The 24,901-nt window shown below is 40.4% G+C and overlaps 2 protein-coding genes across 5 annotated transcripts in view; both read right to left on the bottom strand.

Annotated features, from left to right (window-relative positions):
- Positions 1 to 3,699, bottom strand: part of etnppl (ethanolamine-phosphate phospho-lyase) — a 105,039-nt gene extending 101,340 nt beyond the window's left edge. The window contains exons 1-5 of the mRNA XM_079371861.1: positions 3,551 to 3,699; positions 2,922 to 3,040; positions 2,387 to 2,546; positions 1,042 to 1,116; positions 770 to 863 (exon numbers count right to left, since the gene is read on the bottom strand). Coding sequence (XP_079227987.1) covers positions 770 to 863; positions 1,042 to 1,116; positions 2,387 to 2,546; positions 2,922 to 3,040; positions 3,551 to 3,624 — 522 coding nt within the window. The 5' untranslated portion in view covers positions 3,625 to 3,699. The remainder of the gene's footprint in view (positions 1 to 769; positions 864 to 1,041; positions 1,117 to 2,386; positions 2,547 to 2,921; positions 3,041 to 3,550) is intronic.
- A 1,962-nt stretch (positions 3,700 to 5,661) lies between these two features.
- Positions 5,662 to 24,901, bottom strand: part of col25a1 (collagen type XXV alpha 1 chain) — a 136,857-nt gene continuing 117,617 nt past the window's right edge. The window contains exons 18-40 of one of the 4 annotated variants that reach the window (XM_079371372.1): positions 23,631 to 23,675; positions 22,196 to 22,258; positions 20,559 to 20,627; positions 19,769 to 19,813; positions 19,135 to 19,179; positions 18,802 to 18,879; positions 18,527 to 18,550; positions 17,743 to 17,787; positions 17,592 to 17,636; positions 17,337 to 17,417; positions 17,197 to 17,259; positions 16,701 to 16,751; positions 16,211 to 16,237; positions 15,738 to 15,818; positions 15,282 to 15,317; positions 14,676 to 14,729; positions 14,473 to 14,526; positions 13,802 to 13,828; positions 13,632 to 13,685; positions 11,793 to 11,879; positions 11,378 to 11,455; positions 10,098 to 10,136; positions 5,662 to 8,541 (exon numbers count right to left, since the gene is read on the bottom strand). In XM_079371372.1, coding sequence (XP_079227498.1) covers positions 8,515 to 8,541; positions 10,098 to 10,136; positions 11,378 to 11,455; positions 11,793 to 11,879; positions 13,632 to 13,685; positions 13,802 to 13,828; positions 14,473 to 14,526; positions 14,676 to 14,729; positions 15,282 to 15,317; positions 15,738 to 15,818; positions 16,211 to 16,237; positions 16,701 to 16,751; positions 17,197 to 17,259; positions 17,337 to 17,417; positions 17,592 to 17,636; positions 17,743 to 17,787; positions 18,527 to 18,550; positions 18,802 to 18,879; positions 19,135 to 19,179; positions 19,769 to 19,813; positions 20,559 to 20,627; positions 22,196 to 22,258; positions 23,631 to 23,675 — 1,218 coding nt within the window. In that variant the 3' untranslated portion in view covers positions 5,662 to 8,514. Of the gene's footprint in view, positions 9,224 to 10,097; positions 10,137 to 11,377; positions 11,456 to 11,792; positions 11,880 to 13,631; positions 13,686 to 13,801; positions 13,829 to 14,472; positions 14,527 to 14,675; positions 14,730 to 15,281; positions 15,318 to 15,737; positions 15,819 to 16,210; positions 16,238 to 16,700; positions 16,752 to 17,196; positions 17,260 to 17,336; positions 17,418 to 17,591; positions 17,637 to 17,742; positions 17,788 to 18,526; positions 18,551 to 18,801; positions 18,880 to 19,134; positions 19,180 to 19,768; positions 19,814 to 20,558; positions 20,628 to 22,195; positions 22,259 to 23,630; positions 23,676 to 24,901 lie in introns of all 4 variants that reach the window. The other 3 variants (XM_079371369.1, XM_079371371.1, XM_079371370.1) reach the window with 3 other exon arrangements.

Raw genomic sequence — 24,901 nt, 5'->3', positions numbered from 1 at the left:
CCAGATTACATTCACATATGACACAAATATCAGGCGAGGCTAGACGTTCTTCATCTGTGACAGAAAATGGTACCATTTGTCCCTAGATGAAATGTTGGGGAGCGTTTGTTCACCAGCATCTGGCTTCTTTGTGTCTATGATCATGAATAAATGATGCAGGCTGGGGAAATAGACAGGATCGCCCCACCTTTGGCATGTAACACTATAGCTGGGGATTCCTCAAGCTGCTGTATCAAACTACATTGAGGCTACGAAGGAGCCAAGCAGAATGCACAACACAAAGCATGAAATATGTGCTCTTTCAAGCACAAAGTTGCACACTTCAATGGAATTTAAAAAGTGCTTATTAAAGGGAATGTTTTTATCTAAGTAGAACAGTGATATTCTGAGACTGACTGAGCTCGTACTCACAGTTTGATCATTATAATGTCTGGTGATAAAACATCTTTCCACAGTTATGTTAACTGTAAAGGCAGAAAATCTAATAGTTTGAACTGATTTTGTTTCTTTTAGATTCAACTATTTTCTTTTTCAGGACGGAGCTAAAAAAACCCAAAATAAAATATACAATCGCTCCCTCTTCAGAAGCACTCTAGTTCCCCCTTAGCCTGCTGAATTTAGTAAAAGTACGTGTTTTTCATGCATCTTCGACCTCTTTTCTTACCCACACAAACACACACGTCTACAAACTTCTCGTTAGTCTACCAAAGGTTGAGTCATGTTTTTTTAATAGTGTGCAGGCAGGCAGAGGGACAGGAAAAGCACTTACCACATGGACAGATTGGTTCTCCTCACGATCTGACAGCTGGTGGAACTTATAAGGACTGATGTCAATGAGGGATGTGACATGGCCGTGGTAAGCACTTCAAACAAAGCAAATCTGTTAAATCTGTTACTGCTATGCATACACATAGTATCTAATAAACAGAAGTATTTTTACTATTAAAGAGAATGAATCACCATAAGAATTATTGAATATTTGGACTACGATCTCTCCCCATCAGTTATCTTTTAGCTTATGCACAATCAACCAGGACTTACTTATCCAGCGTGATGACGTCCTTGTGGCCGGTATACTGCTTTGCCAGACGAAGAGCCAGGTCATTGGCTTCAGAGCTGAAGTTCAAAAGAGCAAGGGTTACTTCGAGTTACTGAATCACCACAAAATACACAGGTGAAGCCACTAGCACATCTGCCACAGTTTAATGTTTTACTGCCCAATATGGGGTCGTATGAGGTTATTTATCAATAAGTGTTTTTGGACCAAACAGTTCTGGTGAATTTTTGTAGAGGAACCCTCACTAGGCAGTTGCCAGAAAAATACACACAATGGTTCCTCTGAACTGGATTCTATGAACTAAAATAGTTCATAGTTCCTGTGGTGCTACATTCCTAGAACTATTAAAGCTCCTGAGGTCCGTCTCACTCCTCTTAAGTCAGGAGTTTTGAATACTTTGTATTCATATTTGTCTAGGCAAGGCTCGTTTATATATACAGCACATTTCAAGAACCAGACAAGTCAAAGTACTTTTCAAAGTCTATGAAAAGTTCCCTGCCAATTGCTGGATTTCTTGCACCTGTTAGTAATTGGTGTCGCCAAAACACCTGTCGGCTGTAAGTAGAAGGCGTGTCCAGTGACTTTTGGCCACTTACCATTACATATAAAAAAAATGCACACATACCCATTGTCTTCATTAAACAATATTATTGCAGGTAATTGCACTTTTTTTAATTGTGTTTTACGACTATTTTAACACAAAAAAAAGTGTAGTGAAAAAATAATACAACCCCTCCTTTGTCAGGTTTATAACCTCTATATACCCCTCTGACTCATACATAGTCTGATATTGTGCGTTTATGGATAATCTCTTACATGATTACCCTGGACCAGATAATTTCTGTTGGTGTTGCCTAACTCCCAGCCAGTGTTGTAAATAAGTGACTAGACTGGTACAAAGCTGGGCATACATTACATTTAAGACAAACTCCATAGGAATGCTGATCTGCAACTGTCCTAGTAGATTGATGTAGTAACATATTTTCTGTTGTTCTTTAAACTGCACAGCTATCAGTCTAGATTACAGGGAGGCAGTATCACTCTTGCAAATCGTTTTAAAAAAACAAACTCTTCTTGATAACAGTTATACAACAGCCATACATGTTTGGACTACAGCCTTTTATCATAGATCTTACAATGCTTTGTGCTTTATTGCTACTACTGGGGATAGCCTTATTCAGGCACCATTCAAGTAAGACAAGATCTGAATGTAATAACCTCAATTACCCCTCAATAACTTTGACCTTAGTAACAGTTATTCACACCCCCCAAAAAAATCATCGCAGCACATTTGTTGGAGAATAGCCAGAACTTGCACACTGTACACACCCAGAGTTGACAAAGTAGCACACAGACAGTTTTTCTGGCAGCGAAGCCTGTAGCCTCTGTCCATATAGTACAAGGTTGTCATGCAGGAACCGTGAGTTGGTATTCAGCTGTTCCATCTGCTGAGCTCCAGCCTTCACAACATCCGGGTGGCAGTGACCCACTAGAAAATGAAAAGAAGGCAAACAGGATCAAAAATGTTCCTCAAGTTCAAATCTTAAAACAGTCTATTTTACTGTGAGTCATCCAATAATTGGACTGTAATTTCAAGGCAGAACAGTGACGGATATAAAAGCACATATGCTAAGGTAACCATATACTGTAATATATTCCTGTTGTTAAGCTGTTGTAACAACTGAATGTCCCCGATTGGGGGATCAATAGTGTATCCTTAACCTTATCCTTAATGAAATAAAAGCAACAGGACATGCCCTGTTTTATAATCATGCCTGTCTGCAAACAGTGCATATGAATCAGGTCAACATTACACAACAACTTTTGTGTGTTTGCAAGTGTTTGTGTTTAAAACAGTGTATACCATGAGCCACATTGTTGATGCAATCCAAGTAGCGTTGTCCTTTTTCATCATACATGTACTGGCCTTTGGCTCGCACAATCTTGATGGGGTCATGGCTGAAGAAAATCTTACAAGATGGCCTGCAGAGGAGCTGATGTTACTAATTCTCCCCCAACAAAAATGATGTTTAAATGGGGTAATGAGCTTATGTTATGTTTATCCATGTCTATCCTGATTACAAGCTGTGATGCAAATCAAAGTCGATGTTTTGAACAATTCAACATCAAGATAAGATCTGTGTGGTGACATATAACACATCAACCGTCACTTTTGTATTAGCTTCTAGGAGACCAATTTTTAAATTTAAAAACAAATCCTTTTATTTTAATAAATAAATGTGCAAACAAAGTAATGTGTTTTTTTTGTGGTTAGGTTAAATAAATGAAATTTAGCTGTAAAGAAGAAAAAAACAAGGTGTAACCCATGTCTCATGCTGTGCTCAGTGGAAGTTTGTAAAGACTAGTTAAGTTTAAGGACGCCACAGGCAAAGTATTTAAATGTGCTTAGGTGCAGTTTACCTACTCAACAGCTGTCATGTTTACCAGAAACTTTTTTCAGCCTTAAAAATTGCATGAACTAAATTGTCTTACCCAATATGCTTCTTCCTTAATTCTATCGTCTGCCCTTTCTCCAACCTTTCCGCAGACATCCTGATGTTGTCCATTTGGTGGCCGACGCTCACTTTCCCCCCTAGGGAAGCTCGAGTGTATTAACACACGGCTACAGACGCGCGCGCGCACTCAGAGAGACCCAACACCCATACACTGCGCGAGTTCACGCTGCTCCCTCTTTTGGGCGTGGATTGTTCCACGACACGTAACAAGCCTCTCCCACATACAGTAAATATGCAACAGGTTGTTTCAGCACGTGTTGTAGGCTTACAGCTGCAGGACTTTATGATGTACTGTAACGCACCGAATCTTTGGCTACTAGACTAAAACTTACAGAGCGTCGTCACCTTTGCCCCTCTTCATCTATTTTACAGCGAGGGTTACCTTTTTGTTTTTTAAAGATATGTTTCAAACTGAAAAAAGGTAAATGCATATTGAACTTGAAATTTGCAGCCATTTTGCAATACTATTTTGTAATATTTGTTCCTTTAAATGTTACAATAGGCCTATAAGTGAATCATTAATTTAACACTTTATTTAGGCTAGGGCCAAAAACAGCAGAAACTATCTAATTAGCAATTCCTGACTAAACTTTATATGTTAACAATATTTACAGGACTCCACAGTAGATACCGCTGAGTCTGCATTTTTTCTGAAGTCCACAACCATCTGACAACAACAACTGTCTTCAGAGTGTTAAGCTCTATAGGTCGTTGTCGCTGCACCAAGTCACTAGATGGTCAGCCTCCCACCTGTAGGCAGACTCATCCCCACCAGAGATGAGTCCAATGAGATGTCGTCTGTAAACCTGAAGCGCTTGACAGACTGGTGACTGGAGGTGCAGCTGTTAGTGTGCAGCCAGTGCTGATGGTCCTGCTGTAGAAGAAGAAGACATTCTTCCCCAGCCTCACCTGCTGTTTCCTGTCAGACAGGAAGACTGTGATCCACCTGCAGGTGGAGTCAGGCACAATCTGCTGAGAGAGCTTGTCCTGGAGCAGGGATGGGAATATTGTGTTGAAGACAGAGCTGAAACCCACAAACAGGATCCTGACGTAGGTTCCTGCTGAGTCCAGATGCTTGAGGATGGAGTGATGGGCCAGGTTGACAGCGTCGTCAAAAGACCATTTGGCTCTGTAGGCGAACTGTAGGAGGTCCAGGAGGGGGTCTGTGATGTCTTTGAGGTGTGAAAGCACAAGGCGCTCAAAAGACTTCATCACCACAGAAGTCAGGGCGATGGGTCTCAAGTCTTTAAGTCTTGTGGTGATTGTTTTTTTGGGGGGATGATTGTAGAGGACTTGAAGAAGACTGGCATGTGGCATTTCTCCAATAAGGTGTTAAAAACACCTTATACTGCTTTTGCATGGGTTCTTTTACCCTTAAAAATCTTATTTACATTTCTTTCAGTGACTGAAAGAGGTGTCGCAAGAGAGGGCTGTTAGGGCGGACAGTCGTTGAGAGTCCTGAGTCCCTGCTGTGGTGGGGGAGGTGAGTTGTAAAGCGGAGTTTTTGGTTTCTGGTGTCTTTTAAAGCGACAGAGAACTCCTTCAGGTGTTTGGCCACATAATTTACAGTATTGAGGGTTTTAGGCTTGCAGCTGTTGTGCTGTCTGAGATCCTTCCAGACTGAGCCAGTATCTCCGGGCTATCTGAGAAGACTTGTTGTAGTTTCTCAGAGTAAAGACACTTGGCTTCTCCCACTACCCTGCTGAAAGTGTATTTAGCCTTTTTTAAAACTCTCCCTGTCCCCACTCCTAAAAGCCACCTACTCTCCCTGCCTTAATCGTTCAGCTGTACACCAGGGCTTGTCGTTGTTGTAGCTTACCGTGGTGCGTGATGCTATCTAACTCCTGGCAGGAGCCAATGTATGACGTCACAGCCTGTGTACTCATCCAGACTGTTTGCGGCAGATCTGAAAACATCCCAGTCACTACAGTCTAAGCCTTTAATTCTAACCCAAAACACAGGATGTCAGACTCATGCAGTGTTGCACAGCCATCCATCTATTGGCCACACTCACTCCAATAGAGCACATTATCTGTATTGATTTATGTATTTGGAAAAAAAAACCCCAAACAAACAAAGACAGCACTATTATTTGATGTATTTGAAAGACTGTGTTTATTTGGCTCCAACAGTACAGTCATTTGAAATGTCGATTTAAAATATAGATGTGTTAACAAAAGGGTCTATAATAAAGAAATGACAATCACTCTGGTAGTAGATACTAATACTGATGTTGAAAGGAACGTTTACATATTCCAGAACCCCAAATCTTAGTTTCCACAAAACAAAGGAACACAGATGTTGCCTTGTTTTCTCACTGAAATTGAATTTTATTTTGTGATAATATTCCTATTTACTGAGGCCGCTATCTGGTAGGTTTTCAATGAGTTATGTGTTTTCTGAAGTGGTACCGTATGCTACTGCTGAGAAACTTCACTTGGAGCATTTCTGCAACAATGACAAATAAACAGATGTGACCGATCCGTAGGTCACGATCGAGGCCCACATGAGTACTGCTAATACTGATATAAGGAAACAAATACTGAAATGGAAACACGTGTTTTCAAATGTTTTGGCACATCTGCGAAAAGCAGAATAAACAATTTTTGACTCTTTAACATGGAAACACATTTTCACACAAACAAAGAAATCCAATTTAAAAAAGTCAATTAAGAAAAATTAGCTGCACATGCTAAAGATACAGCAACTTGTGAAAACAGATACTGTAACAAACGCTGGAAATCAAAACTCAAAAAAAAAAAAAAAAAACTCAATGCAAAAATGTAGTAAATAAAACACAATGGAAATAAAGTGTTACACCATGACTGAAGGGACATTAATTGAGGAAATATTCAAACCAATCACAAATTGCTATTTAATGAAAGGTCCATGTTTACATGCGCGTCTTTGTCTTTCTTTCCAGGTAGTGGTATACAGGGTAGCATGACAGAGCAAATCACAGTCGTGTGATATTTCAGCTGCATTTGATGCTACACACATTAACCAAAGTATAAATTGCACTTCTTATCAAATGAGCATACACTTAAACAGTACATTGTAATCCACTATACATATATCAAACTACATTCAATGCAAAGAGAGAGGAGATGTGAGACAAAGCGGTGATGTTTAACTTGACACAGTTGCATCAGTTGCCCTAGTTAGACACGTCAATATTTAATTAAAGTATCTACTGAAAGGCCTATACGCTGAAATAAATGCACTACGAATACACACTAGTCGCTTATCCGTTAATAAACTCCTTCCTTTACAATGTACCTGTTGTGTGACACCTTAGTATGATGCAGCTTCTCATTGTAGAAACTGACGCAGCAGAAACTGACAGCAAAACAACTGAAAGGAATGCTGTTAAGAACTACAATGCCTTCATTTAAGAAAAATATAGAAAAATAAATAATGTACAACTTCAAATAGAGACAAATACACAAATATATGCACAAAAAACTTTATATTGTTACATACAAACACCAACAACGATGAAAAAAACCTGTTGTGTACTTCTTGCCAACGGTGGGGCATATCGACTGAGCTGTACTATCACATAGCACCAATATAATCTATACAGATGTCCATTTTAAAACAATGATGAGCTGTACAATCAAACAGAAACAGCATGGAAATAAATGCTCATGAATCCACTGGTGGTTGCTGCTACATCACATCTCGCTCTGCCCTTACAGTAAATCATTCACGCTGAAGAAGAAGAAGAAAAGGACTGTGAGCATCACCGTGCATAGCGCCCACTATGTCAGAAGGCAATTCGAATATAAGAAACATGATGAGACGTGTAAAATACGATGGAAAAAAAAAATGTGTCCTGGCCTTCTGCTGCACTTTTGGCTTCATCTGATATGGAATGTGACAAAACTGGCCACCAGTTCGACTGCGTGTACTAATGGAAGGTAATCAATTATCTGTGTCAATAAAATCGAGATTTTTCTTGCCGTGAAATACATGTTTGCCGTATGTTTAAGACAGTGCATAAGGTGAAAAGGAGCAGTCAAAATGCAACTGCTGTCCCACATTATTTGCTCTATTTTGACACATCTGAAGTACCAGCTACTGTCTGTTCAACTTGATCTGCATTTACTTTGAAACGAGGCCTCTTGTTTCTCACTTACTACTCAAATTCACGCTCATTTTCAATATCTCAGAAACCCAAAAGTCATAAATTGTGTACATGCAGTAAATTGACAACACTGTACAGAGAACATCCCATACAACAAGTCCAGTATGAACACGAAGCACATTTGTTACAATGCTGGTTGGGTTTGAGCATGAACAAAGAGCTTCTTAAGAACCATGTACAGGTAATGTACAACATACTGACTATTCAAAGAGTCCTGTCAAAACAATTCATATGAAGAACAGTACACAGTATGAGTGACTCATGAACACGTTTTCACCATACAAAGCTTACCCGTCGGAAATAAACATATTCCAATGATTCCAAATATGATATAAAGTTGTACATTTCTGATAAAGGAATGAATAAAAGCTTGAGGCACCAAAGGCTATTATACACAAAATACAAACAATGTTAAAGAATGAGAGCAAAAACTAAAGAAAAAATAAAGAAAAAAAAAGGCATGATTGTATTCTGTTTATGCTCTCAGTAGACATTGAAGTATCCCCTGTAAGGAGAGACAGACGCTCCGGCTGACCTCCACAGAGGTCGACTCTCAGCGACTCTCCTTTGGATCCATCCCGGTCCGTTCTCAGAGGGGGGTCCTGAGCCTGGTTAACTTTCCTATCAGTGCAGTGAGCCCCGCTAAGTCCTCCCCTCCGGTCCGGTGACATGTGGATGCACCACATTGATGCTGGTGCAGAGCCACATCAGTGAAAACCTGCTGATATCACAACCCTCTGCAGGCATCACCACAATAAAGCAATAACATCTTTACTTTTCTCGTGGGGCTTTCAGGCTACCAGCCATGGCGTGACTCCCTTGAGAAGATAAAGCAAAAAATGACTGATTTAAAGATCCAGGATGTTTTTCGTTTCGTATAAGTTTTGTTTTTTCTGCAGAAGCCATGACAACCACAAAACAGTGACAAATATGTACAATACATATAAACAGTTTCAGTATACTACTCATGCTTTTGCAGGGTCGGCGGTGCAATATTTCTGTTTGGCAGTCTTTTTTTCTATTTTTTTTTTAGAAAATGGTGCTGCGTGAATGGGTGGTGAGCTTGTTGAGACGAAACAACACAAAACAGCTAGTGTTTGGTGTTAGAGAGCCAGTCCAGATTCTCCTCTGCCACTTCCTCCTCCTCCTCCTCCTTCGTCTCCTCGTTCCCCCCCTGTGAATCTAGCCGTGAATCTGTCACGCTCCAGTCTAAGCCATGCAAAGACTACAGAGACAAGTTCTGCTGCCAGCCAGGGATCGACTTCCATGTCGATGTGGATGTGAGAGAGCGGACACACATACACACAGATGGGTTTTTTTTTTTTTTTCTCCACACGGTAATGTGAGTAGAAGCAGCTTAGGGACAGTTATCTCTTTTTGTTTCATTGTACACATAGACTTCTTTTCTTTTGATTTTTTTTTTGTTCCATAAAAAAAACTATAAATACCAAAAAAGAAGCATTATTTACAAACTCCATGCGTGTCAGGTTAGAGTGATCACTGCAAGAAAAACACAGGAGAGAGAATGACATGAAGGTGGACATTTTTTCACTTGGTTTCACAGCTGAGTTGAACACAATGGTTTGACAGAGTGAGTCATACAATGTTACGACTGAATTCACAAGAAACCCATGCAAACATAGAGAATCTGAGACCGACATATAATCAAATTCTGTGCAGGAAACAGAAGTTAAATCAGTCCTTAACTATTGTTTTGATTCCACGTTCCAACCTCTTGATATTTAAAGCTCCTGTGAGAAGGTTTGAGCTGGTCATGAAACAGACTGATGCTTCTATGCGACCATCTAAAACTCACAAGGCCATCAGCGACAAGATAGATTATTTTTACACCGTTCTTTTTAATGCAACACTCGACAAGACGCAAAACTCACTGTTAAGGCTGTCAAAATCACGTCAACTTAACAATGTCCTTGACATGCAAAAATGTTCTAGCCATTCTTCTGCAATGACCATTTTATTTAGAAGTTGTCCATTCATGCGCCTCTGCTCGTCAAACATATTTGTAGAGCAACAATGTGTGTGTAAAACATGTAAAAAGACCAAAAGACACTTTGTGTGTGTACGAAAGGTCAAAACACAAAGAAAAAGCTATGTCTTAAAAAGTGTGTGGACAAAGCTTTGATCAGCGGTAAAAATTCACGACCTACACATTTACAGGAAAAATCAGCGTCAAGTTAAAAGGCACTGTTTTCTCCACAGGGGGTGCCATACTCGCCACAACCCAAAGTTCACAACAGGAGCTTTAAAACTATATAGATTTGTCATTTAACTTTAGATATGTCTCATAGTTTACTCATGTCAAAAATATGTAGGTGCATAGCTGTCATAGTACTCAAATATGAAGTTGTCTCACCTTCTGCCAGCACCCAGGCATTGGTAATCCATCCGGACCCTGTTCAAGAAGAGCAGCAGGGAAGAAAAAAAAAACTGTAAGTCTGGAACAGGAGGTGATAATTTACTCCAAACAAAATGCAGTTAGTGTAATGAATGAGTGGATTTTAACCAATAAAAACATGAGAAATGTCAGATTTTTTGTAATTAATAACAAAAATGCACTATCGTCCTCAGCTTTAATCACAAGAGGAGGAAAAATCTAAAAAACTTCAGACTCTGAAGAAGATAACATTTTAACACACAAATGTCCATACTGAGGAAAATCAAGCCTTGCATCACAGTGGATTTCAAACACATTTAACACAGAAAGCCCAACCTACTTACATTATTATATAACTGTACTTTTATGTAGTATGATACAAAATATATATAATCTAATATAAAAACGTGTATTCTTATCCATGCACATAAAACACAGAAAATGATATACAAGTCATGCTTATCAATACGTCGATGCTACTCTTAGGTTTTTGTCCCAGTTGAATCCCTGAGACGTTAATCAGATCAAATCTCTGTCGCTGGTTCAAGTGAAAGACTGCAAGTGTTATTTGATTGGTGAGATGATAAGTGAGTGTATTCTTACCTATTAAAAATAATTTCATTAATTACACGAGTCGTGCTGATTTACTCATAATGGACTCTAATAATGGAACACTTCTGCAGGTTACACTTCCGTCTATGTTCCCCATGTGTTTCAGAGATAGAACACGGCATAAGAAACAATCATTTTCACTTTTTCTTTTCTTCGTGGTCTGGCCCAATTGGTACAAATTTAGGAAGGGAAAAGAGGAGTTAACAGAGGAGAGGAGGGGTCCTCGGGCATCAGTAAAGGAGTCTGTGTTAGGATCAGGTTATAAGGTAACTGCTCCATGAAGGGATCAGCTGGAAGGAAACAGGATTGAAGCAGGTTTTTTTTTTTTTTTTTTTACAGTTTTAATCATGGAAAGGAAAGGACTCAGTTAGAGGGGAAGATTTAAGAATCAATTGTATAAATGATAAGAACTTCCAAGTGTAGAATTCACTTGTCATTGTGTGTATTTTCTAAAAGAGGCTGCTTGCGATCAGGAAGTTAGTGATGTAAATGTTGGTGTATGTGGGTTTTTTCTTAACAACTCAAACTAGAGTTGGGTGTGTTCGTGACTTTTGAGCTCTCAGGTCATGCATGGTTTGGTTTAAGTGATGACTGAAGATGAGCAGCATGCAGGGGTAAGAGGTGCAGGAAGAAGAGAAATACTGTACCAATTGGCATGGGGCATCCAGCCCATCCAGACCTGGCTGCCCTGGTTCCCCCTTTTCACCCTTAAATCCCCGGAAACCCTGTTTGCAAAGATGACCTAGGAGTGTTACTGGGAGAGACGTGGACGGCCCTTAACCCCTGCTACCGTCCTTTTCGGCTGTCATAAGAGAGTGGGGGAAGGAGGAGCGGCTCCGTGAGCTTGCTGATACCATAATCCAAGCCATACTATATGGTTTTTTTTTCCTGTACGTTTTAGTGTCTAAACTGCAGAATTGAAGCAATTATTAAAGTCTGATTTAAAGCTTTCATGGTCTGATGGATGCCAGGTATCTGTGTAGCCACAGGGCGCTCATCCTTGATCGGGATCACTGCTCTACACAACTGGGAGGAGCTAGCCAGCTCACTGTCATGACATACCAATGGGCAGGGTGCATCTAATCCGGGGGCACCCTGTTCGCCTTTCTCGCCCTTAGGCCCTTTTTTGCCCTTCTTTCCCTTCTCCCCCTGTGGATACAACGATTTGGTCACGTTAACATCATTTGTTTTTGAAAAAACATTTGGGACAGCACTGCTATTAGCGAGGGAGTGATTAAAAAGGAACAGGTCCACGAAGGAGGAAGAGACAGTGTTAGATAAAGTAGGAGGGGGATATCAGACAGTATTTGGGTGTTCTCGTAAAAAAAAAAAAAAAACATTCCTCAGGATAGGAGGAGGACAAAAAGGGGGAATAGTACAGGTGAAGGGAGTAAAAAAACAGAGCTGGTCGCTAAAAGGTGGGTCAAGGGCAGAAGGATGAGAAAGAGAAGCAGGGGACAAACCTCTAGAAAGACAGAATTAAATCGAACACTCTTTAAAACAACATCTGTATCCCTTCACATTAGGGAAACACTTATGTCTTCTTTTGTCAATTAAACATATTTACACACTCAGTCCCCATTCCTCCAAGTGGTCGGTTCAGGTCAGTTCCATACGGTACACTTTTATTGATGTTTCCACTCTCCAAAGTTGGGAATGGTACCAAAATAACATAACTGTACTATCTTACTTATTCTGCTACCCTTCTGTTGGGGTGCAGAGCGCACCGGTGGTTTTCATCGCCACTTCCTGTGCATCAGCGGTAATAAAAGAGAAATCTAAAAAAAAGCGCCATGTTTAAAATACCCCTGTGGAGTGCGAGGGAATCGTTTCAAGCTCTTTTTCTTCGCGGCTTGCAGCCTTGTCTCAAAGTGTGTCTTCAACACAAAATGCTGGACGTCCTTTGTTCACTGTATGACATTCTTCAGTAACTGACGCGGCTGTCTAAACGCAACCAAGATCAGGGTTTACTGTACCGAACTGTACTGAACCAAACCAGACCTCTTGGTGGAAACCGGGCTTAAAAGTCATGCTTTAAATGATAACACCAGTGCTACGAGTAGTGTTAGTATTACTGCTATAAGTGGTAGAATTTTCACTGAAGTTCAGAGGTACCGTATCACAGGTAGAGATGAAATCTAGCAACCTGTTGTGTTTATAAAAAGTGAATGAAAAGTACTCATAACTCATGTGAAAGATTGCTATTATGGTTTGTTTTTTTCATTGTGTTGATCCAAATCAGTGTTGGCAGCTCTTATTGAATACTTACAAGATAAGTGTGTTTATAATCTGTTTCTTGGTTTGAAAACTGCTGTTAAATGCCATGGTTACAGAGGCATAGGCTACGCATGCTAATCTTCATGTTTCAGAAATAGGATGCAGTTTCTCTACGACATAAAACATCATAAAGACTGAACATTGATGTGTTAGTGTTAAACATAAAGATTAATAAGTGAGAGACATTTATTACTATATACACAAGTTTAAAAAAAAACCCCAAAAAACAGGCCCAGGGTGTGAAAGTGAGATGTTCAGGCATGGAAAGGACAGAAATAAAAAACAGTGAACTGTAAGAATCTGTTGTCAATGGACTTGAAATCGCTTTCTCTCCAGAGAAACTGGATTTTGTGGTTTTGAGAAATGAGATGAAAAATAATTGGAAAGTGAAGAACACAAGCTTGACTGAGAGGACTGCAGATGACGTTCAAAATAAGAAAATCGCCAGGAGGAATTACAAGATATTAAAGACACAACATTCATTACAATCTCTATTTCTATCAGCTTTAATATTTTGGCCTATCAAGTAATAACCAAGTAATCTACCCCTCCGTGACTGTCCATTGACATCAGTCCTCTGTTAGTTAAGGGGATTAAAAGCCATATCATCCTTTCTACATCTACCTTTTCTCCTCTTTCCCCAAGGTCGCCTTTTTCACCCCTTAAGCCTTGCAACCCCTGAAAAAGTACAACTCACTTCATTTCTCTAATATGGAGATCGAGAACAATACACAAACACAATCTCTGTCTCTCAGCCTGAAGAGAAAAGTACTGCACAAACTTTTTAGACTTACATCCGTGCCTGGTGTTCCAGCCGCTCCCTGCAAACAAAACAATATGAGTTTTATTATTATTCAATTGTTGACATTTACATGCATCTAAACCGGCCAGTTAAAGCCTGAATAACAGAGCTGACTTAGTAACGCTACATGTAGCACCATCCTGCTTGGCTTCCCCGTTCTAGCACTAAAAACTCAAAGAGTAAAGATGGTGGCTGGACTGGTCACCAGCCAATCAGAGTCAACCTCTGTATGTCATGGCTGACAACCAAACTCACTTTCACACCCATGGACGATTTTTCACCAATTAACCCAATGAGCAAATCTTTGGACTGGCCTAATAATGGAAGTCAAGACAAAGTGAAACCCTAAAACTAAAACTAATGCTGATAAAACAAACACTGAAATGAAGAACTTTCAAAAACTAAAAACAAAACTTTACTGACTAAACAGTATTGAAAGCAAACTAAATGAAAAATGTAACCCATGTCTCCAACGAAAGCGTCCTTTATTTGAAGCCTAACTCTCGATAGTCTAATGTTCATCACTTGGTTGTCTCGGCCAATATTTAGATTTCAATTTCTGTTGACTGAATGCGGTCTGAATTGTGCACTGACTTTTATCAGCTCAACTTAGATTTTAAAAGATAGATTTTATTAACACAATATTCTCCTCATTTAACTCACAGGAAGTCCGTAAGGTCCCCTTGGTCCTGGTTCGCCTTGTGCTCCTTTCTCACCCTAATAAATAGAAATCGCAGTTAGAATCACATGTATCACTGATGCTTTTGAGACCAATCGATGCTGAAGATATTTCAGACTAAAGTCTACAATAAAAAAGGCCAGTTAATCAGTAAAATCCAAGGACAAAATAAAAACGAGTGTCTTACAATGTCGCCCTTCGGCCCCGCTGGACCTGGTGGACCTGAAGGCCCATCCATGCCCTGAAAAGAGTCAGGAAGTCACGGTAAGTTTGCATAGTTGGATAATAGCAAGTATTTCAAAACAAGGTTGATTTTCTAAGCATATAACACATGGATAGCAAAAAATAAAATAGATGCTAAGCGTCCACATTTATACAACTGTCCCGTCTGGTTTGACCTACAAACAGCACACAGAGCTGCTGTGAGTACACGTGCATTGGCCACAAAGGACATTTGCAACACTGCTGACATAGTTAATGTATGAGTGTGTGTTAATGCTGAGTTAATGCAACACGGGACAAAACGAGAGCCTCGAAATGCTTTCTGTAAAGCCACTATCCCTAGAATTCAACTCCCCGTGGCTTCACTGAAGTCTTCACAACTATGACGTAAAAGCCCAACAAAATCTCAGCTGTCTTTTGAATCAATATGAAATGAAATAAAATGGGTCGATGGTGCCATGGTGGTACAAAAATTGAGGAGAAGGGGGGGAGGGCGAGCTGTATGGAGGATGAGAGGGAGAAAAGTTTGCAGAGGTTGGGTGGTGAAGCCTCTCGGTCACATGACACTCACCCTAATTCCGGGCTTGCCGTCCAAGCCGGAGGCTCCCTGTGTGGTTATGGAGGTATGAGTGACATGAACAAGGCGGGATTAGTACCAGATGAACACTGTTATTAGGACAGGTTGATGGCACGGTTTACAACAACTAAATTACACTATGCGTTACAGGGATGACGGCAAAAAAGGTCAGCCCAAGCAAATGGAGAAAAAAAAGACAGAAAATGAAGACAGCCATTTAGACACACACTCAAACAGTCGAACACACACACACACACACACACACACACACACACACAAACAGAAACACACAAACACACATCAACATACAAACACACACAGACTCAAAGACTTTTCCCCACAACAAGTAGTCTCACAGGGCTACAATTAAAACAAACAGATGTTTGAATAGCTATGGAAATGAAGGACAGAGCTAGAAGAAGATATCCCATGATGCACGGCTGTACTCACAGGGAGACCAAGTGGTCCACGGTCCCCTTTGTGACCTGGTTCCCCTCGAATACCCTTCATACCATGCAAACCAGGTTCCCCCTAAAAAGAGAGAATACGTCAAACATGGAGTGAATAACTCCAGTGGGCCCCTGTCAGGAATGTTGGCGCCCCCTCTGGACACAGTGGTTCATTACATCCCTTCAATTACTTTTTTTTTTTTTTAAAGTTACCCCTGCTTTTTTAAAACACTCAGTCAATTAAAATCTTTGGAATGGAAAATGGACAAAAAGGCTTTGCTGTAGTATGTGCTAATTTGCTTGCTGACACCTACATTAAAAATAACGATACAGAAATAGTCAATCTTTATGCTTTTCTGGTCGTCCTTATTAGAAGGACAGCCACAGATACTTATTCAGATTTACTGATAGTCACGTTGATCTTATGTGAATTCTAATCATATATGAGACATTGTTACACTTTTGTATGTTTACCTTCGCTCCAGGGAAACCATGGGGACCCTGAAAAGGAAATATGATTCACTGAAGTTGAAGAAACGTATACGTCCGACATTTACAGGTGAAGATAATAATAATAACTTTGTCAGACACATGTGTTTTGTTGCTGTTGGTCATTAAAGCTGCTGACAATTTTTGCAAACAAATTTTTGCAAATTTTTGTCGACGTTATCTGATGTCAGCATGTAAAATGGAGGGTTCGACTTGTTGCAACTTAAGCTATTGTTCCATTGATTCTTATTGTGGCCTAATTTAATTTATTCATCAGTAATAATAGTGTGTTACGTGTTTTTGATTCTGACAACAAAAAGAAATGGAAAAGAATCCGACTGTTTTGTTCACTACATGGAGGAGGAAGGTTTGAGTGCTCTGCAGCATTATGCAGCACCCCCTCACCTTAAAGGTAGCTATTCACATTTACTCTTTTGTGAGTGTGGTCATAAATGTGTCTATGTAGAATACTCACCATTGGTCCTGGGGGTCCATGTGGTCCAGGTTGCCCTGGAGGACCGCTGATCTGTACATTTAAAATAAAAATATTCAGTAACCAAATCGTTATCAAACAGTGGTTTTGTCCCCAAGCTCCTTTGTTGTAGAATAATAAAGCTTATTGCTGACATTAACGTCATTTTGGTCCACTGTGTGTGCTGTAGGGACCTGCAGGTGGAGCTACAGTGTTGACAGAACCCCTCAGACAGTCTACAGCAGAGCAGATTCCTGTGCCGAAACCAGGCTCATAGAAAAATGTATTGGACATGTTTGTTGATTTGACAGTTTGACCCATTTCCCATCGTCAAGACGGAGGAGGCGGAGCTCATGACCTCTACTGCAGTTTGTCAAATCGGGGCAGCTCCTAATGTTTTGGCTTCACTTTTGGGGAGCTGTCATGTCAGCATTCTTCTTATATAGTCAATGATTTGCAATGGACAGTGTGTGACAGTAGTGAGCCTGAAGTGACTTACTGAAGCACCTTGAGGACCAGGCAGACCTGAATCTCCTTTGTCCCCTTTCATTCCATTGACACCCTATGGATGAGAGATTTTGTGAGAAATGTGCAGCTGTCGTTTCTGAAAATAGTTTTGCCATACAATAAGATTCTTACAGGGAGGCCGGGTAAACCAGTTGTTCCTTTATCCCCTGAAGCTCCAGGCATTCCCATGTCTCCTTTTGAACCTTTGTAGCCCTAAGAGGGGAGAGAAAAAATGTGCACAGAGTAAGAAAACACAAAACTATTAACTCTACCACTTGAGTACTTTGTTATAAACACTTAGGTTGAAGATCCATTTTGAGCCAATTTTCTTCTTAAACAAATAAAATGTATCTCAAGATGATTATGAATATAATATAATATACTCACTCTTTCACCATCCAGTCCAGGGAGACCAGGCATACCACGATCTCCCTATGAAAAATATAGTTTTGCCAATGTAAGTGGAGAAAGAGGTGGGATTGCTACAGACGCAGGACTTTTTGCAAGGTGAGGAAAAAGTGCAGAAAACAGGATTCACCTTTAAACCATGTGGCCCGATTGGTCCAGGAGGCCCAGGAGGTCCCTGAAGACACAAAGAAAGGAGGGACAGTTGTCATTCATTTACACTCAAACGAGGATCTTTACAACAACTCCTTTAGTTTGTGATCATCAAAATGAAATGACTTGCAAAGGACACAGCACATGTAAGCAGTCATGGATTATGAAGCTCAAGTGAAGGACACATGCCGAAGTCAAAGCTAACGGAAAAGGATTGTTGTCGACACACAGAGAGCGAGAGAGAGAGAGAGCGAGAGAGCGAGAGAGAGAGAGAGAGAGAGAGAGAGAGGTTACTTTTATCCCCCTTCTGTGTTAAACCCTTTTTCTTATCGTTTGATTATGTGTAACAAGGTCTTAAAACTAGATCTTGTAGATTTTGCTCAGTTACTTTGTTGAAAACAGAGCCTGATGATGGTTAAAAAGCGGGACTATAGATGTGATCATATTGGTTGATGCTTGAATGACTTGGAGCTCTGGAGATTCTTCCAGCTTTGGCTGTTTCAGAAAAGGACTGTAAGTTGTGAGAAACATCGCTGACATTCAGGCAAACACTCGGGCAGCTTGGAGGGTTGATTGTAATGAAGCATTACTGCAGCACTGAGGACAGTTTCATTCGCTGTTATGCAAACATGTCGCTTTGGGGAGGGAGCACAAACAACAAGGCAGTGCAAACCAAGGCTGAGTCTGGGTTGGGCCCATGCGAGGACAGAGATGAATCACTTGTGGATATGACAGAATACACACAGTACACAGAGCCTAATTACCGTTACTGTAATAGTGGTAATCTTCTGCAGTGGGCCAAAGGAATGGAAACGAAGAGGAGGTGAGAGATAAGATTGCAGAGGTCACACAGGAAAGAAACCTTTGTCTCAGCATATTTCTGCACACACACCACTCTATCAGCTAAGGTGTTTATTAAAGAAGATATCTATTGACTATCTATGGAGGACAAAGTCAACGAGAGTTATTTTGAGAGATTTACACCCCTCTTTCATCCTGCAAATATATGTGTTACAGTTCTCTCTGCATCTTTTCTGACCTGTAAAGCCTCCTGAATGTTTCCATTGTAGTCGATGATTTCTGTGGCACCTTGCTCTCCTTTCTGTCCTGGAGGGCCCTGCAAATAATTGATATTCAGATCAGCATTAGAAGACTTAGAAGTCCTCTGATTTATACACAGTAAAATGTTATCAGTGCCTTGTCACTCCACTGCCCCCTGGTGGTGAGATGCGTGTAATTACACTGATAGGAACTGCCAGCAGTGCAGCATGTGTGAAATGAAAATAATTCTGACTGCATGTCATCACACTAATGAAATCAGTCCCATAAAAAGAAGATAAGGGCATTTATCTTCTTTAATATACATTCTTACCTTTGGGCCAATAGATCCCAAGTCTCCTCTATCTCCAGTCTCCCCCTAAGAAGTTGAGGAGTCAGATTGAATAGTTAATAGTTTCGGTAATTTGACGGGTCTTCTGTGAGAAGCAACAATAAAAAAAGTGTCGTCTTTGTTATCTTAAGTGGCCTGTCAGTATTTAGAAGTATTATTTTTAAGAAAGCAGAAAACTGATGAACATTTGTTCAGGCAGCTTTTTTTCCTGCATGCCAATGAAACACTTATCCTTAAATGAATTAGGCTGACAGATACCATTTTTTGTCGTTCTACAAGCTCTACAATTTTTTGGAGTCGGTTGGTAAAACCAGACTAGAAACAATCAAGTCCACATCATCATCGCTGCTCTGAAACTCAACTAGCAAGCTATTCCACTTGTAACTTTATAACAAGAGCTAACGACTGCTCGCTGGGTTTTTTTTCTGTAGAGTTTCATACAAAATGACAAAACGGTTTGTTTAAATTCGGTGCTTTATTGTTAGACATTGAATCGATTGAACAAGTTTCTAGAGGAAACCTAATGGAGGAAATTGAAGATCTGGGTCACCTGTCACCAATCTAATCAAGAAGCTTTTTCCACCAAAACTTAAGAAAATATATCTTCCAAGCTTACCTTTGACCCTTTAGGACCAGGTGTACCAGACTCTCCTTGTGAACCCTGTGGTGAGTGAAAGAAAAACCGAACAGATGATAGGAATCACAGGACAGCTGCGCAGAGGAGATATAAACATAAAACGGAAAAGCATAAAACCGACTCTCTTTACGGGTTCAATCTCAATTCATCATAAAAAATTGAACGCATTTAAAATGTATGATTCACAGAGGAAATATCGTAAACTTCTCGTTCTCTCCCTCGAGAGCAACACATTCAGCTTCACTAAAACAACCAGCTTTGAATCTGCCAGAACTGCAGAGCAATGGGGAAAGTGTTTATTTGAACTCTGGCACTGATAAAGGAGAGCTCCGACGTTTGGCATTTCTAATAGGATGTGAAACAGATCCGTGGGTCGTCTGAGTTTAGACTGGAGCTTCAGCTACCTGCTGAGTAAGTGCCAGACATAAACAATGGTAAACTCATTTAGATTTGGTTTACTTAGAGCAGACTCCTGGGAGAGCCTTGATCCCATTGCAGGCTGTAATGGTTTAAACAGCCCTCTGTGTTCACACGGGTGACTATTTGATGAGCTGAACGACTTGGGAAATGTTCTGCTTTTTCTTCTTTTTAAGACTTGGGCCATGTTACTGTGTGCTTAAACCTGACAGGCTCTAGATGGCAGCAAAAATCAATGAATAACATGACAGAGGTAAATACAAAAGGTAGAAGAGCAATTAAGACATACTACTCACTGAGCCACTTTATTTTGCATTTTGAGTGTGATGACTTGTGTACTTAAGAAACTGACCTTTGGTCCAAGAGGTCCAATTTCTCCTCTTTCACCCTTTCCTGGTGGCCCATGGTCACCTCGTTCACCCTGTCCAGACAGAAGAAAACACCACTCATTTGTACTGTTCATTCTTAATTAAAATGTGAGCCTTCATGCAAATGTCATTTACATTTATATCCATACTGTATTGACCAATAGGAAGACTTTTTGATGTAATTCCCCTTTCGAACCAGCAGAGGGCTTTCCAAAAATACAGCACTAGGTTGACTTCTTTCCAGCGCTGCCGACCTTTCAGTAAACTCGTGTTGTTTGCATTCAAATGTAGGACACTGGCTCGAGAAGCCGCCCTTAGCAGACAGAAGTGACACTAAAGCGTCTGAGAATCGTTGAGTTCGTGAGCTCTACAAAGCAGCCGTCTCACTCTGAAACATCCCTGAAAGCCCCAGATTTGACTGATACGCTGCAAGTGAAGTGATGCAGAGGAGGCACTACAGAAAAGCAGAGTAATGTCAAGTGTTTAAACTTCACATCTCACTGCCTTTCATTTCTCAAACTCGGCTTCTGCAGACTACTTGTCAGAAGGATGAACACGTGTCATCATTCAGACTTTGTTTATTTAAAAGGAAGGAAAAAAACAGCGCTCAATATCATAAATATGTTCCTGCTGAGTTGCTACCTGCATTTCTTAGTGTCATCCAAAACTGCTGAGGAGGACTCACCTCTCCTCCCTCCTGTCAGCAGAGGAGCATTTCTGAACACCAGAAATGAACTTCCCTGTATTTTATGCAAAGTGAATGTCCACGGTAGTTAATTTTTAGAGCTCCCTGCCCCTTTTTGTGTTGTATTCTGCAGATTTACATGGTGAATCATACATACTGCTGACTATGCAGAGCCTAAACTATCTCCTCCCTGTTGGACTGTGACCCCCTGCAAGGTGAAATGTTATTTCTCTGAGACCTCAAGACAAACATCAGCATCCTAACTTGTTTTGTCCTTCAGTGTTGTTTTCCTCTGCTGTGAACATTTTCTCCATGTGAAGTGACATTATAAAGCCCATAGAGGGGGGTGTGGTATAACTCAGAGCCTAATCTCTTCACTACTTAATGCTGATACTTCAAACCAAGTGGGACATGGCCATAATTCAGCAGTGTTGAGTCAATAAGGCATTGGTTCTCCCTTCAAATAAACACTCCCTAATGATAACTTAATGGCCCAGACTTGCAAATAAACCTTCAGGATCTCGATGGGGATAATGTCCTGAAAATGTACCCCTTATAAATACTGTATGTTCAAACGTCTTCTGTCTTAAACTTGACGGCAGCCCTGAACACTCAGATCAACTGTTGTCTGCTGGGCTGCCCCTGTTCAGATAGATCCTAACGTTTGATGTAGTGACAGTCTGATACATCCGGATTGTAAATGCATGGATTATCATTGATGGCTCCCCCATGTGAGGATTAGCTCAAGATGAACACCTCCAAGTCACATTTTGAAGAATCAGCACCTTAATCACCTCGCTTAAGTGATGATGTTGGCTAATGAAACCGTACGCCTAAAGGAATTACTGATTTCAATGACAACATAGACAAGAGCCAATTAACATTTGTTGTGAATATGTTGTCATGAAAGATTACTTTAGTCACTGTGGCACCCACCTTTGTTCCGGGGAGTCCTGGAAGGCCTGGTTCTCCCTGAGGGCCGAGGAATCCAGGTTCACCCTGAACGCAAGAACATTTTAATCATTTTCCCAGAATGCAAATTTGTAGTTTTATTGATTCACTTGCTGCATATGACTGCAAAACACACACACAAAATGCAAAGCCGAATCAATAATAAACATGCGTGCACAAACATTGACAAGCACACAAACACACACACACACCCGTTGAAACATGCATAAAACACACACAGAAACGTATCATTAGTGGCTTGTAGGTTTACTCCTGATCTCGTATAAGCCTTTTGAGACAAATCCAATAACCTTGATGAAACTCACCATTGCACACACTTAAATTCCGTGCAAAAAAAACCCCTGCTTCTTTTGTTTTGTTTTGCATTTGCACGTTTCACCTCTTCCAGTGTGAGGTGTGCATTCAGTGATTTCTTGAACTCAATTAATTGGACTGTATCAACCTCCCCATCTGCACCCAGAGTTTTCCCCCTGCTATAGCAGTCGAGGCCTTCAGAGAGGTCATGGACACTTGCTTCTTAAACTTCGATCGAATAAACAGCCAAGAATGCAGAGCAGAACAACGCTCAGAACATGAGTGCTACGTTAGCAAAAAAAAAATGTTTTTAGACTCCATCAAGCATACAGGCCTCTAAAGCAGAAACAGGAGTGTATTACATGTAGAACGTACGTCGTTATTTTTACACCACCAACACATTACAGGCACATGAAGAAAGGAAAATAAATCCAAAGCAGCATCTCTTCATGCCTTTGTGAGCATTCCTCGCGTTCACATGTTATTTTTCAAGCTAACTGTAAGGGATTAGAATAGTTCAAGCAAAGGATGGCATTAAATTATTATGTGCCTTTTGTGCCTATAGTTTCACCATCTGCTGTATTTTTATGATACATTAAAGAAGCAAGCTAGGATCTGAACTTTAAAAACCTACTTTGAAAACTTCTAAATGATTAAATAAAATGGAAACTTATTTTCCTTAACAAGCGGAGAATTTGACAGATTTTGCTCTGAATCTCTTTACACCACTTCAGAGAAGAGACTTGAGCTGTTGCCAGAAATGTAGGGACCCAATTATTAATTCATAAACCTCGACACTACTCACAAGCCTAAATGAGACAGTTTTCTTGCTGAGTTCTGGCAAATCTGGATCAAAAGTTCTGTATTTCTCACACCACTGACTGTACAGGTATTTTTGTGCCTCTGCCACTCACGCAGATGGAACCAGGTACAAATCCCACACAGCCGGAAAAAGCATGGTTATGAGACCTTAATGTGTCATGCATGAGGCATGACGATAGGTCGGCTGAGCTTTGCTCTGAAGTCTGCTACAGATGGGCTGAAGGGGATGGACATGGACAACAGCGGGGGGTATGACTGGGGTTAAAAACAGCAAAGCATTTACCTTTATCCCTGGGAGTCCAGGCAGCCCTGGAAGTCCTGGCTCTCCCTACACAGGAAGAGTGTGACACGTTACGGCCAAGCTAAGCTGAGTCAAGCCTCATGTGTCGGCTCTTTCGGGTTCTATTAGCTTTACCCGCGATCTTATATTGGTGTATTCTCTGTCTATCAAGCTGCTGTTATTTGAAAAATTGGCTTGCTGTCAATTAGTGTGTGCTGACTGTCATTTGCTTGTAGTAAGCGCTAGCAGAAGGTTCTGCACATGCACTTTCAAACCAACTCATGCAGCCATGGCTTGACAGCGTGATTAGTGCTTGTTATAACACTCAACCCTTCACAAAATGCATTGACGTTTTTTATTTTGATGATTTTATGATTTGGGCAGGTGCAAAAAGTTCTGGTTTCTGGAAGGAAAAAAACCATCACAGACTTTGGATTATAGTTGCAAAAGCTGTTTAAGAGAGCTTCAAGGTCGTTAGAGTTTGGCAGTGCTGGGAGTTCGAGAGCTGGCCTTTTTTTCCGTTACCAAGGTCGGGTCATTGTCGAGTTGAGAACTCCAGATTGCCATTTCATGCAATTTTGACTAAAGCGCAGTCATTTGATTCAAATGTGGAAAAAAATCAGATGGCTTTGTGAGACATTCAAAACTAAATTTTTGACTCTGGATAATTTAACGCTCTATTAAGACCATTGTATTTATTGCATATAAAAAAATAAATGATTAGCAAGGCACGAGAATGATCAACTGTAATAGCACTTTTGGGATCAGAGAGAGGGCTGTAAAGTTCCATTGTGGCTAATGAAAGCATTGTAAAAATAATGAATGAGGGCCTTTCTTGAGGAGAGCTACTTCAACACTTGAATCTCATCCAATAGTATACCAAACTGAGAAAAACAAATCAAGCTTGTAGTCACCATTTTTTGGAGAATATTATTTTCATATATCAGCAAAAGCAGAATGGTTCTAAAATTAGACATAAGATTAAGCAGTCAAAAAATTAGTTGTGCCATGAGTGTTTTCTTTGCAGCACAGCACAAGAAAGACATTTGCTAAAGCTCTTGTGTCTGCTTGGAAACAGTTTGTCCAAAAACAGAAATGAGGAGGGAAATTAATGGGGTGAGACATTTGGGATTAAAAAGTGTAATTAGATGACGCAGTGGTGCAATCTGCAGCAGTCTGGTCACCAAATTATGGCTTTTTTTATTTTGCAGTAGCTCCTTTTGTTATGTAGGCTTGTTTCATTAGTTTCCTTTTGGAAATTGTTTATTTAGCAA

The sequence above is a fragment of the Symphodus melops genome, assembly GCF_947650265.1.
Source record: "Symphodus melops genome assembly, chromosome: 20".
NCBI classification, from domain to species: domain Eukaryota; kingdom Metazoa; phylum Chordata; class Actinopteri; order Labriformes; family Labridae; genus Symphodus; species Symphodus melops.
Note: the sequence above shows the minus strand (reverse complement) of the source record. Positions and strands in the feature narration are given on the sequence as shown.